General features: G+C 42.4%; 1 protein-coding gene across 1 annotated transcript in view; it reads right to left on the minus strand.

Annotated features, from left to right (window-relative positions):
• The window catches only part of CDH23 (cadherin related 23), a 1,673,137-nt gene that overhangs the window by 49,380 nt on the left and 1,604,849 nt on the right, over positions 1-18,908 (minus strand). The window contains exons 62-63 of the mRNA XM_033942780.1: positions 12,079-12,199; positions 6,313-6,392 (exon numbers count right to left, since the gene is read on the minus strand). Of these exons, the coding sequence (XP_033798671.1) occupies positions 6,313-6,392; positions 12,079-12,199 (201 nt within the window). The remainder of the gene's footprint in view (positions 1-6,312; positions 6,393-12,078; positions 12,200-18,908) is intronic.

Below are 18,908 nucleotides of genomic sequence, written 5' to 3' on the forward strand. Positions count from 1 at the left end.
GACTGGGCATTCCTCCTTTTATCAACTAATTTCCAGGTATGGCGGGGGGGGAGGGGGAGTTCAGGGTGATTTGGGGAGGTTTGGGGAGCATCTGGTGGCATAATTTTTTTTTTGGGGGGGGGCATTTCCACGGTGGCAGGAGAGAGTAGGCATCCCTGTTGACATGGTGAGATTCTGCACGGGAAAAGGGGATTCTGTGCGACAGTGCAATTCTGTGGAAATTCTGCATTGCACAGTCACGCAGAATTACACCAGGAGTAATTGAATGACCTGTCAATAATATACAGCTACAAATTTGCTCTTGCAATTTTTATACGTTTTCTAAGGTAAAGCAGGTTTATCATTACAAGACCATGTAAAAACACATGAGGTAAACCTGAAGAAGATCTGAGAGGAGGCGTATATAATAGGGAGAGGGAGTCAGTGTTTTGCTAAGGGGTAAATCTTATGCTTTATTAAATAATTTTTTTTTAAATTATGGCCTTCAATGTTTTTGATTAATGAAAGAAAATGTGAGCCACAACTAGGCACAAGTTTCTGTTGCATTAAACTATGGGAAATGGGGTAGAGCACCTATTTTCAGTAAACTGCTCTGCAATTAATCTGGTGTGTTTGTGGCCTTTTTGTTGCTAAGTTCTACACCTATTTAATGCCCAAATTAAAATAACTCAGTTATTTATGTGTTTGCATTCTTGGCTATACTTACAGAAACAGCAGATAAAATTCATTATCAGACCCTCTAGTTGTCAGAATACCAATGAATGGTACACACCACTACCTAACACACCAAAAACATCCAGTCTCTCAGTGCCAACCCAGTTATAGAATTCATAAACAACCAGAAAAGGGAAGGAAATACAACAGAAAATTAATCTACAGAAATGCCCTCTTTTATACCCTACCACCAACCAGTTCTCCAAATGCTCAAACACTCATCACAGTATGCCCTTTGTCTTTTTAAAGTATCTCTAGAATAAAACAAAACATAGATGTTTAACTAGTTATATCCAGTGGCATACCAAGGGGAGGGCGGTCAGCCCTGGAGGCAAGCACTAAGGGAGTGCAAGGTCCCACCCTTCTCTGCCAACGCTGCAGCTTTCCCAAACTAGCAGGAGCAGTATTAAACTTAAAAGCAGCTATCGCGGGACCTTGGGGCACCCCCCAGCGACTGCTGGTCCACCCCCCCCCCAACATCATTTCCTTCTTCTGGAGCAGAGCAGAAAGCCGCAGCAGGGTGCATGAAGGTCCCATAATGGCTGCATTTATATTTACTACTACTACTGCAGCTGGTTCGGGAAATCAGCAGCAGTGGTGGGGAGATGAGGGGGCAGGATACTGGGTGGAAGGTTGGTGGAAGGAGAGAGAAGGGGCAGATGCTGATGGAAGTGGGGTAGAGGGAGAGACAGAAGGGGACCAGACATTGAATGTTTCTGGACAGGGGAAAGAGAAAGGGGAGCAGACCCTAGACGGAAATGGGGAGGAGAGAGAGAAAGCAGATGCTGAATGGAACTGAATAGAGAGAGAGGGTGCAGAAGCTGGATGGAAGTGGAGTGGAGAGGAGAGTGAGAGGGGAAGATGCTAAATGGAAGGGAGTAGTGAAAGAGGGCACATATTGGATGGAAGGAGAGGATAAAGAAAAAAGGACACATGCTGGATGGGGGGAGAGGAGAGTTAGTGAAATAATGGAGGGGTTGAAGGAATGAGGTGGCAAACTGTAGGTAGACAGTGAAAAGAGGGAAACTGAGGACTGGATAGTAAGAAAGAATTTAATCTAGACAGAAGCAGAAAATAAATTGAAGAGGAAGACCAGGGAAGACAAGAAAAGGAAAGGGAGAGGAGAGAGAGAGAGAGAGAAACTACACTATGGGGATGGGGGGAGGTAAGGGAAGGAGAAGAGAAAGATACTAGAGCATGGGGGAGAGGGAAGGAGACAGAGATACCAGATCTGGGAGGAGGAAAGGGGGAAGGAGACAGGACACCAGATCTGAGGTGGAGGGAGAAATAGAAGGATACAGAGATGACAGACCAAGGTGGGAGGGGAAGAAGATGGATGCTAGACCAATGAGGGGGAGCGACTGATGGAAGGGAGAGGCAGTTTCTAGAAGGGGCATAGAAAGAGGGCAGAGAGAGAGAGCAGACAGTGGATGGAAGATAGAGAGCAATGAGAAGATGAGGAAAGCAGAAACCAGAGATGACAATTAGAGAACCTGGCATCATCAGGGCCTGATTAATAGGAAGGCCCAGTAGACACGTGCCTTGTGCCCAAAGTTGTCAGGGGGGCCCGCTGAAGAAACAGAGGACTCAGATGGAGTTTTTTTTCCTTTGGCAAAGCGAGAATGATCGGCAGCACTGGCCCCCCCAGGAGATTAACAACACTGCCTTCTCCCTTCCCCCGGGCATCGACAGCAACGAACCTGAATAAGTGACATCGGAGGGGGTGGGCCAGCAGAAACGAGGAGTTGCTGCAAGGTCCTGTGATGACTGCATCTGCTGGTCCACCCCCTCCGACATCACTTACTTCTTCCCTGAGCAGAGCCGGCAGATGCAGTCATCGCAGGACATTGCATTAACTCCTAGTGTCTGCCGGCCCACCCCCTCTGACGTCACTTATTTGGGTTTGTTGCTGTCGATGCAGGGGGAAGGCTGTGTTGTCAATCTCCCAGGGGGGTCGGTCCAGTGCTGCTGATCTTTCCCGGGGAGGGGGGGGGGTCCGCGTTGCCAAAGGAAAAACCAAAGAAACACCTGAGTCCTCTGTTTCTTCAGCTGGCCCCTTCTGACATAGAAGGGTGGTGGAGGGAGAGAAAGATGCCAAGATTGTGGGGCAGGGTGGTATGGAAGGGTAGTGGAGGGAGAGAAAGGGGCAGATGCTGATGGAATTGGTGTGCAGGGAAAGGGAAGAGAGACATAAGGGGAAAAGATACTAGATGGAATTGGGTTGGAGAGAGAGAAAGGGGGCAGATACTGATGGAATTGTGTAGGGAAAGGGGATAGAGACATAAGGGGGAAGATACTGGAGGGAATTGGGTTGGAGAGAGAGAAAGGGGGCAGATGCTGATGGAATTGTGTAGGAAAAGGGGATAGAGACATAAGGGGGAAAGATACTGGAGGGAATTGGGTTGGAGGGAAAGAAAGGGGCAGATGCTGATGGAATTGTTGTGCAGGGAAAGGGGATAGAGACATAAGGGGGAAAGATACTGGAAGGAATTGGGTTGGAGGGAAAGAAAGGGGGCAGATGCTGATGGAATTGTTATGCAGGAAAAGGGGTTAGAGACAAGGGGGAAAGATACTGGAGGGAATTGGGTTGGAGGGAAAGAAAGAGGGCATATGCTGATGGAATTGGTGTGCAGGGAAAGGGGATAAGGACATAAGGGGGAAAGACACTGGCGGGAATTGGGTTGGAGGGAAAGAAAGGGGGCAGATACTGATGGAACTGTGTAGGGAAAGGGGATAGAGACATAAGGGGTAAGATACTGGAGGGAATTGGGTTGGAGGGAAAGAAAGGGGGCAGATGCTGATGGAATTGTGCAGGGAAAGGGGATTGAAACATAAGGGGGAAAGATACTGGAGGGAATTGGGTTGAAGGGAAAGAAAGGAGCAGATGCTGATGGAATTGTGCAGGGAAAGGGGATTGAGACATAAGGGGGAAAGATACTGGAGGGAATTGGGTTGGAGGGAAAGAAGGCAGATGCTGATGGAATTGTTGTGCAGGGAAAGGGGATTGAGACATAAGGGGGAAAGATACTGTAGGGAATTGGGTTGGAGGGAAAGAAAGGGGACAGATGCTGATGGAATTGTGCAGGGAAAGGGGATTGAGACATAAGGGGGAAAGATACTGTAGGGAATTAGGTTGAAGGGAAAGAAAGGTGGCAGATGCTGATGGAATTGGTGTGCAAGGAAAGAGGAGAGAGACATAATAGGGAAGGATACTGGATGGTATTGGGTAGAAGGGGAAGAAGGGGGCAGATGCTGATGGAAGTGGGAGGAAGGAAGAGGAAAGAGTGAAATGCCAGACTATAGGGGTGTGGGAGAGGGAAGGGAAGGAGAGGAGAGAGATGCCAGACCATTGGAGGAGGGAAGGGAAGAAGATGGATACCACACCAATAGGGGAGGGGAGGACGAGATGGAAGGGAGAGGCAGACAATTTCTGGAACAGGCATAGAAAGAGAGCAGATGCCATCTGGAAGAGGCAGAGAGGGCAGACAGTGGATGGAAGGAAGAGAATGATGAGAAGATGAGGAAAGCAGAAACCAGACAACAAAGATAGAAAAAAATTTCTATTTGTTTTATTTATTTCTTTTTGCTTTAGGATAAAGTATTATTGTAGCTGTGTTGATAATTGTTTATCAATAGAAAATGGAAATAAGGTGATCCTGTTTATTGGACTAATTTTAATACATTTATTACTAATTCAGAGTCCATAATTCCTTTCCTCAATTTAGGACAGGGATACTGTAACAGCACAGGCTAAAACATGTGTATGTCTATCCATTGCACAAGATCTTATGATTTGTTGAATAAAATTGCACACCAACACAGTGGCGTACCTAGCATATGTGACACCCGGGGCCCATCATTTTTTGGCACCCCCCCCATCTGTACGAAAAACATGATTTTTAGTAACAAGCCACACGTCACACATGAGTACCTAGGAAAAGGCAGCATCTTACATATGCAGTGAGCAGTACAACATCAATACACCCATTGTAAAACTAAACAAGCCAGACTAGTAGAGATCAATCCTACACTGTCAATTCTAACAGAAAATCATGTCTTTCGAACACACAGAACACAGAAAATACCTTCGCCTAGTATGGAATTTGTCATCACAAACTAACCCCTCCCTCTTTTACAAAACTGTAGTGTGGATTTTAGCCACGGTGGTAACAGCTTTGACGCTCATAGAATTCTGAGCATCAGAGCTGCTACCACCATGGCTGGCGCTAAAAAACACTCCACAGTTTTGTAAAAGGGGAGATAAAATAGAAATACATAGACAAAGGTTAAATTGAACCAGCAAGAAGCTGGACTCTGCATACAATGCAACACCACAGAAACAGTGACACATGTCTCCTAAAGCAACAAATAAATAGAACATTTTTTTCTATCTTTGTCTTCTCTGGTTTCTGCTTTCCTCATCTTCTTGTTACTCTCTTCCTTTCATCCAGTCTGCCATCTCTCTGCCCCTATATGGCATCTTCTCTCCTTCTATGCCCCTTCCAGAAACTGTATGCCTCCCCCTTCCATCTATCCTTTTACTCTCATTGGTCTGGCATCTCTCTCCTCTCCTTCTCTCTCCCACACCTCTCTTCTGCAATCCCTTTCTGCCCTCATTTTCCTTTTCAATTTATTTTCTGCATCTATCTAGATTACGTTCTTACTACCCTCTCATCAATTTCCTTTTTTACTGTCTACCTACAGCTCGCCACCTCTTTCCCTCACCCCCTCCAGTATTTCCCTAACTCAATCCTTTTCCCCCATCATGTGCCCTCCTTTTATTTATCCCCTCCTTCCATCCTCTGCCCTCTTCTCTCTCCCCACTTCCATCATCTGCCCCTTCTCTCTCTTTCCCCCACTTCCATCATCTGTCCCTTTCTCTCAATCTCTCCATCTACCACAGGCCCATCTTTCTCCCTCACCTTTCCGATTTTGGCAACAAGTTCGGCAAGGCCCCCCCCCTGCGACGGCACTCAGAGGCATCGGCGCCCCCCCTGCCCCGCGACAGCACTCAAGTTCGGTCTCCTTCTCCCGGCATCAGCAGAACTTCAGATCGGCAACAGGTGTTCAGTCAAAAGCTTCCCCTGACTGAACTGCCTGGGCGGAAACAGGAAGCTGAGTCAGGGGAAGCTTTTGACTGAGCACCTGTTGCCGATCTGAAGTTCTGCTGCCGGGAGAAGGAGACCGAACTTGAGTGCTGTTGCTGGGCAAGGGGGGTGCCGATGCCGCTGAGTGCCCTCACGGAGGTGGGGAGGCGCCAATTCCGTTGAGTGCCGTCGCAGCCCAGGAATTTTCCGGACCTCTCCGGCTGTGCACCCCCCCCAAGGCTGCACCCGGGGCGGACCTCCCCCCCCTCCTTTGGTACGCCACTGCACCAACATTTTCTCCACTGTGTTGGTTTGTTTGGTTTGGATTGTGGAGTTTTTCTCCTGGTCTTCTTTTACTATTCAGATGCGTGCATGAATTTATTTGAGAAAGAAACTCTCAGGAATTACTTACTTTTTGGTGATACAGGGACCACTTGTTTTTTCATGGGGAGGGTATCGGGGGAGGGGAGATGGTCCTAGAGAACATTCCAGAAGCAGATCATATACTCACACTGTCCTGTAGTACCAGTTCATGAAGATGAAGAGCATAGCTGCCAGGAAGAGGAGAATGGCCAGAATAATAATTGCCATCTAGGAAGAGAAGCAAAAGGTTGGGTTTTAGAACATTCTTAAGAGCATCAGGTGTTCACTATATAATATGCAACATGGAAAATAAAATTAGGGCTTACAGTATTCTTGGTCAGGTGAGGAAGAGAATGAAACGATTCAGCTGAGAGATTACTTCACAATATTGTCAAGGAAGGTTAAAGAATAATCTTCAAATTTATTTGCCTGGGTAAATGCATACTTTCAGCTTGGTTATAAAGTAGCATTTCCATTGATGTTATTAAGCCAGACTTTATTTATTTATTCAATTTTCTATACCGTTCTCCCCAGGGAGCTCAGAACAGTTTACATAATTTGGTGAGATGGGAGGAATAAAACAGCAATCACATGTTTGATTATAAAATAGACACATGCTATTTGCCCTCCTATCAACCACCCACAGTATGTGAGAGATTTTAGTGTGAATTTTGTTCGGCTGCTAATTTTTAAAAGGCAATGTTATGTTCATAAGCAGAAATGGTGTCCATCTAACAAAGGGACGAAGTGTCTATAGTAACAGACTGGCTAATGTGCTGGAGAGGCCTTTAAACTAAATTTGCTGGGGATGGGTGAAAAATGCCCCGTGGTAATTAATAAATCTCAGGAATATAAGATATCAAATACCATTATTGAAATGAGACAAAAGGGAGATAGCTGGAAAGCTGTGTATAGCAATGCCCATAGTATGGGAAACACAATCTCAAATCTAGAGGCTCTAATGGTAGAAGCTGAATTGAATTTAGTATCAGTTCATGGAGAACCATTACTGGGATATAGTTATACTTGACTATAATCTATTCAGGAGGGATAGAGTAGGTAAAAAGAGTGGAGGAGTGGCATTATATGTTAAGAATAATATTAAAGTGACAAAATTGCAGGACATAAGGGGTAGAGAAGACGGACTGTGCGTTAATCTGGAAAGAGGGAATGGAAAATGTATTTACGTTGGTGTGATATACAGGCCTCCTTCACAGTCAGAAGAAATGGACAAAGATTTAATTGAAGATGTTCAGAAGATAGCTAGGAAAGAACAGCGATTTTAATATGTCAGGCAGTGATTGAGCCATCCCTGCTGCGGGATCATCTAGAAGGAAGGAAATCTTGGATTTGCTACAGAAAGAATTGTTCCGGCAGTTACTAACGAAACCCAAGTGGGAAAAAAACTATTCTGGACTCGGTGCTTTCAAAAAGGAGAAAGTGTTTCTGAGGTTATGATATGTGATCAATATTAAGACACAGGACGAGAGGACTGATGGGAGTGGGATGTTCTTATACATTATAACATGGTAGGCCACCCTCCCTTCCCCCCAAATCCCCATAGTCTGGACCTTCAATGCCTCATTGACCTGTGCAGGGAAGATTAGTTTTTTTCATTGACCTGTGCAGTATGTATTTCCCAAGAAATAAAAAGGAGGTTGAGCAGAAGTGCTGAGGTACTTACAGACAAACAGTTGGTCCCTAGTAGTAATGTGATGCTATTTTGGTATATTACCTCAGACTATATGTACAATTTGATAATAAACTAAACTAAACCTTAGGCTTATATACCACATCTTCTCTATAACAGTAGAGCTAGCCACGGTTTACAAGAAAATTAGAAAGGAGAACAGAAACAATATGGATTTGGAATAGTATGGAGAGGAGCGGAATTTACAACTTTGAAAATAGCCATTTTCAGATGTTTTCGAAATGGTTGGAAAGAACCCAGATCATGCAGATGAATAGGAAAATCATTCCACAGCTCAGTAATTTTGAAAAGTAGAGACTTCCCTAATTTGCCAATGTAGGTAACGCCTTTCAGCTTGATAATGTTATGTATAATTCTTTGTAACATGTTTAACTCCATACAGAATTCTATGTAGCAATTTACTGCTTTATAGCAACATGATGCTCGTAACCTGCTTCGAATTCTAATTACTGAGGATTTAGTGGAATACAAGAACGCACATAACATAAAATAACTTACTCAAGTTTGAAGGTTCTAGACTTCATAAAAACTAACTTTGTCAAGAATGGGGAATACCTCAAGGAGGAGTTAGCTGGATAGGAATAGCTGAACGAAGTAGAACAGCAGTGGGAGAAAACTGAAAGATTTTAAAGGCGACAAATTAGAAAAGTACATAAAGGTAAAAGGAAAAGACCACTTTGGTTCTCAAATGTAGTAGCTGAAAAGAGAAGAGAAAAAAAGTTTAGCCTTCATAAATTTCAAGATGTCACAGAAAGAGGAAGACAGGCAAAAATATGTGGAAAAGCTACGGGAAGCTGGAAAAGAGGTCAGAAAAGCAAAGATGCAAATGGAAAAGCTAGCTAAAATGGTAAAATTGGAGGAAAAACATTTTTTTAAAGAAATGTAAGTGATAGGAAGAAGTGTCAAAATGGCATTGTGAAGCTTAAGGGTGAAGGAGACAAATATGCAGAAATTGATAAGAATAAGGCTGAACTGCTTAACAATTATGTCTGTTCTGTGTTCAAGAATGAAAGACAAGGGGTAGGACTGTAGAAAATGAATGCAAATGGGAATGGATGTGGTAGACCAGGAGAGATTCTCAGAAAACTGCGTTTGTAAAGACCTAGCTAAATTAAAAATAGACAAAACAATGGGGCCTGATGGAATATATCCAAGGGTACTCAAGGAACTTAGAGAGGTTCTGGCCTCTACTTTATCTCATCTTTTCAATGCTTCTTTAGAGTCTAAGGAGGACTGGAGAAGGGCAAATGTGGTCTCTCTGTACAACAGTGGAAGTGAGGAGGTTGGGAATTATAGACTAATCACATAGCGCTGGGATCCGCAACTAACTTTAGCCACAATGATTTATACCAACTGAACCCCGGTATAAATCCTTGCATCTAAATTAGGCATGGATCCCCCTTATATCAGTGCAGGATGTAAATTGCAGGAATGCCCTGATCCGCTCATGGTCCTCCCCATGTTTGTGCCCTCATTTTGGAGTCACATGTAAATTTACATGCATAAATATGTGCACATAAATTTAAATTAATCTCAATGAATTATCGACACTAACTGGCTCATTATTCAATTAAATTAGGTGTGCAAAATGTGTGCTTGTGCTTAAATTAATGGCTATAGTAGGTGCCTATGCTCCTATATAGAATCACTTCCTACCAGTTGCACAGTTGTAGAACTACCCTCAATGGGGGTAACTCTATAAAGGTTGCTAAAATTGCTGAAAGTTGCACACTAAGGGCTCCTTTTACAAAGCCGCAGTAGCGGTTTAACATGCATAATAGTGCGCGCTAAACCGCCAGCCATGCTAGCTGCTACCGCCTCCTCTTGAGTGATGAAAAGTCACGGGCGCTGAAGCTGCTACTGTGCCTTCGTAAAAGGAGCCCTAAGCTAGTACAGTCACACCTCTGTTGGCGAGTAACGTGGTTTGCAAGTGTTTTGCAAGATGAGGGGGTAAGTTTATAGAACAGGGTCATTAATCAGCGATGTGCGTAACTGCAAAATTAGTGCCAGTTAGTTAGTGATTGCTAAAGTTAATTATTGATACAGAGCACCAATTATGTGTCAGTTTGGTATTTCAAAAGGAAATTCAAGAAATATTATTCAAATCAGCAGAAAAAGGAATTATATCAGCTAAGGAATTAAGGTTCTTAAATGAGAAAGATCCAATAAGACCTTGCATCTACTTTGTTCCAAAAATACATAAATCCCTGGGGAGGCCTCCAGATCGCCTTATAGTGGCAGGAAAAGGTTCCTTGTTGGAACCTTTGTCAAAATATCTAGATTTTTATCTAAACCTGTTGGTTCCTAAAATTAATTCTTATATTAGAGACTCCGCTGACTTGTTTAATAAACTGAATATAATTAAATATTCACAAGATAAAAATGATTTTTTTAGTCACCATGGACATAACAGCATTATATACTAACATCTCACATAATCAGGCTGTTGCCCTTATATCACAGATACTGCCTGACCAGGAACTGTCGCATGAAAAAATGGAATTTCTAGTTACTTTAGCGTGTATGCCATTGCAATAGAATTATTTTCAGTTCCTGGATGTTTTATTTACGGATATGGGGCACAGTGGCCCCATCAATAGCATATCTTTTTTTATGTCCAAATTTGAAGAACCATTTATTTAAACTTCTCTATATTTTACACAGATTTGTAAATGGTATAGGTTTATTAATAATATGTTTTTCATATGGCAGGGATCGGAGGAAGATTTGATTGGGTTTATAACATGGATGAATGGCTGTGACCAGCATATACAGTTTACAGCCCATTGGGATATTAGAAGTATACTATTTATGGATATACAAATTATATACGAGTTAGGGGAATTTAGGACTACAATTTTCAGGAAAAGTACATTTCCAAAGTTGTCACCTTTTGCGATGAAGTCTAATATCCCTATAGGACAATTTTTATGATTCAGGAGATTATGTACCACCAGGGAAGAGTTTAAGGTTCAAGCTTGCGATATGAGCCAGAGATTCTATGAGAGGAGGTACCCAAAGAGTGTAGTATAGAGAGCATCTAAACGAGCTTTCAATTGATGGGTCCTAAGTAAGTACAGAAATCTAATGATTTAATATGTGTGCTTTCATTTTTCCAAAAGGCTAAACTGGTGCGAAGGGGGCTATTTTGCAACATTGGCCCATATTGAAGTATGGTTTTTATTTATATCCTATTTTATACAAAGTATGTTCCAAAAACACATAGGGCTCCTTTTACTAAGGTGCGCTAGCGTTTTTAACGCTCGCTACGCACCAAAAACTAACGCCAGCTCAATGGAGGCGTTAGCGTCTAGTGCATACGCTAAAACTGCTAGCGCAGCTTAGTAAAAGGAGCCTATAGTAAAAATAAAAAACCCACAAAATACATACATTACAAAGACACATACTGTATATGCAAGCACAGTCTTGTCTTAACTACTTTGTCCTACATAAAAAGCACACCAAAAACAAACCACCCCACCCTCATATACCGTAGTTACTCACATGCCACAAGTACCCGCCCCTGTCTCTTTATATCGTTTATGCATTCAAGTTGTAAAACTACATTTTTTTCTCTCTTAGCACCCGATGTTTCAACAAATGTTTAAATGTGACAAGATTCCCTTGCTGATGTATGGAACCTAGGAGTTTGTTCCATTCTGCTGGGCCCGCACATGATAATGTTGCAGCCCTCATGGTATCATGGGGTCTTTCAGGAACCACCTCGGTTTGCCTATAAAAGGGGTAGAAATCTGGCTCATGATTAAGGAAAAAAAGGGGAGGGAATCTTAAGTGTCATAGCTGTTCTTATTGTAGATGTTGTTTGGAGACGCAAGAAATTAAAATACCAAGGAGATAACACAAATGGTACCTCATCGCAAGTGATATATTCTATCAAGTGCCTGCCGCCAGCAGCATGAAGATTGGTAGCTGCAGCCTGCCCTGGAGGAGAAAAGCTCCTTTAGGACGAATGTCATCTTTTTTTTTCTGCTTCCCGGCACTGAAGGGCAGTGAAGGCAGAACCCAGAGCATCAGGGCCTAAGTGGTGAATTTCAGCTGCAGATTCAGTTTCAGCTGTAATCGAAAATCTGGGTTTCGGTGGCCCTCTCATTCCTCCTCCTCGAAGGGCTGCCCATGTCCTCCAGAGACCCTATTTGCGACCATATGAGCTTGAACTGTGGTGGCATCTCTTATGATTTATACCTGCAGTGTGGACAGGTCCTCAGGGGCTCGGGCTGTTGTTGCAGGCTGAACGTCTAATACATTGTAGTTCCTGAAGAGGTTCCGCAGCTGCTCCTTATTCTCATCAATCATCTGAATTACTCTACAAATGAGAAGATATAGCAATCTTTAGACGGTTACACTGCTAAGCTATTATGTATTACATATTTGCTGACAAGAGGGCACCTTGGACACCTGCATGCTAAAAGTGTGTCTTTAAAAATTCAGCAAGCAGATAAAATTGGCTACAATGCACATTGCACATTCCTTTCATATTTGAACCTTGTATTGTCGATGATTCACATTATAAAGACAGGAGTTCCCATTTACTATACAGATAGAGGCAGTCCCCGAGTTACAGACGCCCAACTTAAGTATGACTCGTACTTAAGAACGCGGTTGCAGCTTCGTTTGATTTCACTGAGCAGTATTTCCAGTGGCATAGACTCCTACACTTCTCCTGTAGTCGATTCAGGAATGATGCATGGCCACATTAAGAATAGTGTGTGGTTGTGCATGCTGTACCTTAGAGGGGAAAACTTGTACGGACAGTTGGCCCGTTTGTCATCTGGGAGCAGAGGTAAGCAGCAAGAATCATAAAATCTACAAGTTCTGAGTTACATACAAATCTGACTTAAGAAGAGCTTTAAAAACATAACTCGTTCTTAACCTGGGGACTGCCTGTACTTCATTATAAAGTCTCTACATAAATACATTTTTAAGTATAAAAATTAAAATAACCTTAATTTACAAAAACAGACCCTCCCCCCAACCCCCAGCCCAGCACCCTATAAACCCAACCCTTCCTCACAGCCATATCCACCATATACATTGCATTCTCTCCACTGTATATACACATCCCATACTTTATGAAAATTGTGCAGGTGTCCCCTCCTATGTGCAGTCATCTGAGACATCAAAGCTTATTTATGATACAATGAATCCAGGGCAGGAGCAAACGGTGTCTTTCAAGCTCTAGCAATGATGATCCTGGCTGCCATGAAAATATGCATTGCCAAACGACATATCTCCCTGGGAATACCTTGCTCTGGGAAGTTCAATAAACAACTCTCCGCTCTCTTGGCATAAAAGAGCGAAGTGCAGATGCGCAAATTAATCAGAATCTTATTCCAAAAATCAACTATCTTAGGACATTCCCACCAGATATGCATAAAAGAACCTAAGTGCCAGCATTTGCCATCACCAGATTTAAACATTTTACATAATCTCAAAGGAGTATAATACCACTGGTATAGAAGTTTATATCCATTCTCCACCAATGGAGTAGACAGAGACAAACGTAACAGTCCTTGAAATCCCGTCTTCCATGTGGGAACAGAAAAAGTTTTCCCTAAACAAGCCTCCCATCGAGCAGTGTATTTGGAAATGGGGTTGGAATAAGAAACTGAAGCCAAATACAGGCGGGAGATCTCCTCCCCCACTCCCGCAGCAGTCGAAAAAACTGTTTCAAAAGGGTGTTCCTCACCACCAAGGTCTCTGCCCGCCTTACGACGAATAAAATCTTTAAGCTGTTGTTATTGAAATGTTATCAAATTTTAATAAAAACTTGAAACTTGCTGCTAAGTAAGTCTGCAAGTGGCAGCTAGCAGAATAACTTTTAGTACAGACTAACTCTGGCAAACAAGCAGTCATGGATCAAGCAGCACCACACCACCAGGATGAGGTTAGGACAACAGATGAAAATCCACATGCAGTACTAATCTTCTGGGATCTTGCCAGGTACTTGTGACCTGGATTAGCCACTGTTAGAAAGAGGAAACTGAGCTTGATGACCCTTTTGTCAGGCTCAGTATTGCAATGCTAATGTGCTTAAAAATGCTACATTTTGATTATTTGTTCCTTAATGAGTACGCGGCATCCATGTGTGAAAAAGTATGTGAACCATTCATTCTGTAACTGGTGGCACCTTTTTGAATAGTAATAACGTCTATTAAATGATTTCCTGTAAATGTTGATCTTGGCCCATTGTTCTTTGCAGAACTGTTTCAATTCTTTGAAGGTTTCATTGCATGAACAGCTCACGTCAGGTCTTGCCACAGCATTTCATTAGGTTTAGGTCAAGTCTTTGAGTTGGCCAATCCCTAACACTAGCCCACAGTAGCCAGTGATCTTTTAAATGTTGATTGCCGTCAGCTAAATTGCACCCAAATAATCAACGCCAAGTCGTATCCAGGCAACGGCATTAAATATCCAAGTTTGTGAGGTACCTGAAGTTTTATGGGTATGGCTGATATTCAGTGCCATGCACACACAATTAACCGGGCAATGATGCAACTGCCTTTTCTGTGGTCCACATTGCCTGACCTCCTCTTTTATGAACGCATAGTGCTGGTTTTAGCACCGGCAGCAGCGGTAACTGCTCCGAAGCTCATAGAATTCCTATGAGCGTCGGAGCAGTTAACATCGCTGCTGGCGCTAAAACCCACGCTATACGTTCGTAAAAGAGGGGGTGAATTAGCTACCTTTCTTTTTCAGCCATTCTTTAATAGATTTCCTTGTGTGTCTATGGTCATTGTCTTGCTGCAGTTGGGGGTGGGGATGACTCCAAGTGATTTAAGTGTCCAGGAGCCTCTTTTGCCTACTTAAACCATTTTGAATATCAACTAGATGATTTTCTTGCACATTAAATAAAGTAATGTCTACTGTTTTGTGTTAAATTTTAACAAATTACACAGACCAACAACAACAAAAAAATTCTTGGTGCCTTGGGTTTTTGACCTATTCCTGGGGTTATTTGGGGTGCTGATTCAGAAAATTGCATTGGATAAACCGCATCAGCTCTAGTTTCTTAGATATGGTTGAATTTATAAATTTTTTTACTGCTATTTAAAAGATCTTTTCTGCAGAATCATAATGTCAAAGGGAAATTTATGTATTTAAATTACCCACATTTTTTTTGTGTATAATGACCTTTGTTTCACAACTATTCGCCTACTTCCTTTCCTATAATGCAATTTGTAAAGGCTATGAGTAAAGATGGTTCGTGCATTGAATACATAACATAACAATGTGCTTGTATACCGAAACAACCTCGCAGTTCTGCGCAGTTTACATAAAAGAAAAAGAGAACTGCACATACACAGGAATATTACAATTTGACTGGTTAAAATTTTTTCTTAAAAAAATAGGTTTTTAACAATTTCCTAAAATTTAAGTAAGAGTCAGAACTAGAGATCAACTTACTTACTTCAAAAGGCAGTCTGATAAACTATAGTTTTGTAAAAAAAATCTCTTATAAAGGCAACCCTTTACTGATGGGAATGCAAAGAATCTAAATTCTCGGACGAAGAATCTTCTGTTTACAAAAGTAAAATGATCAAGTATATAGGTATCTTGAAACAAATACAACCAAATTTGAATAATATCCTTGCTTTGATTTGCAACCAATGCAACTTCTGATAATAACCTGTGACATGATTAAATATTAATAGCTTCAGATTAAATATTAATAGCGCATATGTTACCTGGACTTACCATTGAAAAACTGAAGGCAGGAATTTTCAGTGGTCCACAGATCAGACAATTTATAAATGACCCATATTTCATAACATCAATGAATGAAATCAAATCAAGTGCCTGGTCTTCATTTGTTCTTGTTGTGAAAAACTTTCTTGGCAACAAGAAGGCAGACAACTACACACAATTAGTAGAGGATATGCTCTTTCATTTCAACAGGCTTGGCTGTAACATGAGTGTTAAAGTCCATTATCTGCACAGTCACTTAGATCGCTTTCCAGAGAACCTTGGTGACTTAAGTGAAGAGCAAAGTGAAAGATTTTCACCAAGACATAAAAACAGTGGAAGCCAGATACCAAGGAAAATGGGATGTACACCTGATGGCAGACTATTGGGGGCAAATTCTATAAACAACAACTCGATTTTAGATGGTGGTAGGCATCCTACCGCTGTATAACCAGCCAATCGGGATGCATATTTTTAACAATAAACACCCCGAGGCAGGCTGCCTACATTATAGGCATCTTCGTGAGCCTAGGGAGGCATGTAGGCCCACCTAAGCTCACCCAAGGCTAGGCGTCGGAGTGGTTTCGCCCGGCAGTGGCTTTAGGTGAGCTTAGGCGGCCCTAGGCGTCTCCCTAGGGCCACAATAGGTGCCTGAAATGTAGGCCAGCAAAATGCTGGCTTACACTTCAAATAGATGTGACCGCTGAACTGATCGTGACAAGGGAATCTCCCTGCCATGATTAGTTTAGTGGCCACAGCAGGGAACCCATCCCTCCCACAAAAACTCCTCCTGCCACAGACATTCAGGGGTGGGGGTATCTTCTGGGGTTATGGCAGGAGGGACTCGGAATCCCTCCTGCCGGTAGTCTTTGCGGGGGGGGGGAGGGGGGAAGAGATGGACAGGTTCCTTGCTGTGGCCGCTAAACTAATCACGTCAGGGAGATTCCCTTGCTGTGATCAGCTCAGTGGCAACCCGATTCTCTAACCAGCACCTGTGACATGGACGCCGGTTAGAGAATCGTGGTGTTAGATGGGCTTAGGTGTCTATCTGTAAGGACAGATGCGATTCTTTATACGACACCTGTGTGCGATTCTCAAAAGTCGCTTAGGCGGCTTCTGATTCTGGGCATCCTATACAGAATTCGGCCTTTGGAATCTTATGTGGGATAGTCCTGGCAGATCTCACTCTCGGAAGTCTTACAAAAGGAGCTTCTTGGGTGTCAAATGACTTCTGTGGTGCAGTGGTTAAAGCTATAGCCTCAGCACCCTGAGGTTGTGAGTTCAAACCTATGCTGCTCCTTGTGACTTTGGGCAAGTCACTTAATCCCCCCATTGCCCTATGTACATTAGATACATTGTGAGACAACTGGGACAGACAGAGAAAACTGCTTGAGAAGCTGAATAAATTAATGTAATAAACATTCTGAACTCCCCTGGGAGAACGGTAGTTCCTACACACTGCCCACAGCTGACCCAGAAGCCTTTCCTTTGATGCAAAATCCCAGTGGACAGCATGTAGAAACCTCTGCCCGTGGTCTTTTGAAGACTGTGAGTTCAACTGCACTGAGTAATGGAGGCAGGAGGAGACACTATGTGGACGTCTGGAGCTTGGCCCGGAGGCAGGTACACTGATGTCATCAGAGCAGGTATCATTCCAGGCTCCCCCCTGACCTCTTCAGGCCCGAAGCACGTGCCTACTCAGCCTACCCTTTAATCCTGCCCTGTCTGGAACCTCATGCAATAAGGGGAATGGGCGCCAAACTACCCATCCAAAATGTGTTCCTGGCTATTTCATTAGGCTCTGTTGTGGACCCTTGGGCACCCCCCTGGCTAAGAAAAACCTTTCAAAACCTGTACATACTAATACCTCATTAAAACTCAAAAATATCAGAAGGGAAATAGGGGGCTCATTAATTTGGTTTGTTTTAACTGTTACATTACTGTGAAAAATAGACTTGCTTGATGAGCAGACTGAATAAGCTGTTGGGTTCACGTGTTCTGCAGGACTGCTTAGAAATCATTTTAGCACAGTTTAGAGGATCTGAAACTGTTTTTCAGCAATTTTTGTTATGTCTTATTGAAAATCAAAAGGGGAAATGCTGCAGTTTCTTTTCCTCTTCAGATCTGAAGCACTGCCAGCGATGAATTGCACATTGTATCTGAACTTCCTTCTACCCTTCATAAGTTAGAGAAAGAGGAATAAGGCAAGGTACCCAGGGAGATACTAAAATCACACAGATAACCATACTATACTGATTCTTGTATCCCACAAGTGTCAGCTAGGAATCATTGCGGCTTATACAATATTAGAAATGATACAGAGATGTAGGTGTCTTACAAATGATTTCCCTAGAGTAATAAAATCACAAAACTATAGACGGTTGCAGTTGAAGCCGGCCATTCAGGTTGGGTTCCCTGAATGGAAAAATCTCAGTAATCAATATAGTTTGCCGCTCTTATGCTTTCAGGTGGACTTCCTGGGACATCAGGCCATTCAGTGGTATAAATTAATATCTGGATTTTTAAATAAGAAACCAAAAACTGTTCTTCGGGACATTTGGAGCATTGAGATCAAGCATCAAATTACTGCATCTCAATGGCCACGTATTTGGGCTTGGAGGATGAGACAAACTTGTTTTTTTCTATTACACAGAGCATTTTGGACCCTGAATAGCCTGCTTCAATTGCATCCATTTAAAATATTGTGTTTTATTTAAGCCAAATTTATGTTGCAATTGTGAAAAACTAAGCAGTAACCCTTCTGAAATGACATCATTCAATGTCCGTATACCTGCAATTATCCATTGTTTCCAGACGATCTTAAATCCGCCAATCTTGATCCTGGAGTTTACCCAAATAGATTGATTTAATGATTTAGCAATTGGATCTGGTGATAGATTACTAATATATCTTAAGGTCTTCCAAGTATCCAGTAAAATTCTATTATCCTTGTATTTCCTAGAAGTTAGATAGCTTTAAATCTAATAGATGCTGGCACTGTCATCTTGAAGCTGGGACATTAGATCATTTGTTATTCTCTTGTCCATTAATACTTGCTTTTTGGAAATCAATATGGGGTCAAATAAATAATTTGTTAGCTAATCAGGTGGCATTATCCTGACACCATATTGTTTGGCATGTCAATGAGGGCTAAAAGCCAAATATCCTCTAATAACAATAAGCTTCTACTCATTATGTATGACAGGGGTTGTCATACAACAGATTACGAATACTGAAAAATTGGGATAGGCTGAATTATAGTTTTTGGTGGAAGTCTTTGTGTCACATGTTCAAAAAGGAAAGGATAATTGCCACGCAGCAGGGAAATT

Source organism: Geotrypetes seraphini, chromosome 4 (assembly GCF_902459505.1).
Source record: "Geotrypetes seraphini chromosome 4, aGeoSer1.1, whole genome shotgun sequence".
NCBI lineage: Eukaryota > Metazoa > Chordata > Amphibia > Gymnophiona > Dermophiidae > Geotrypetes > Geotrypetes seraphini.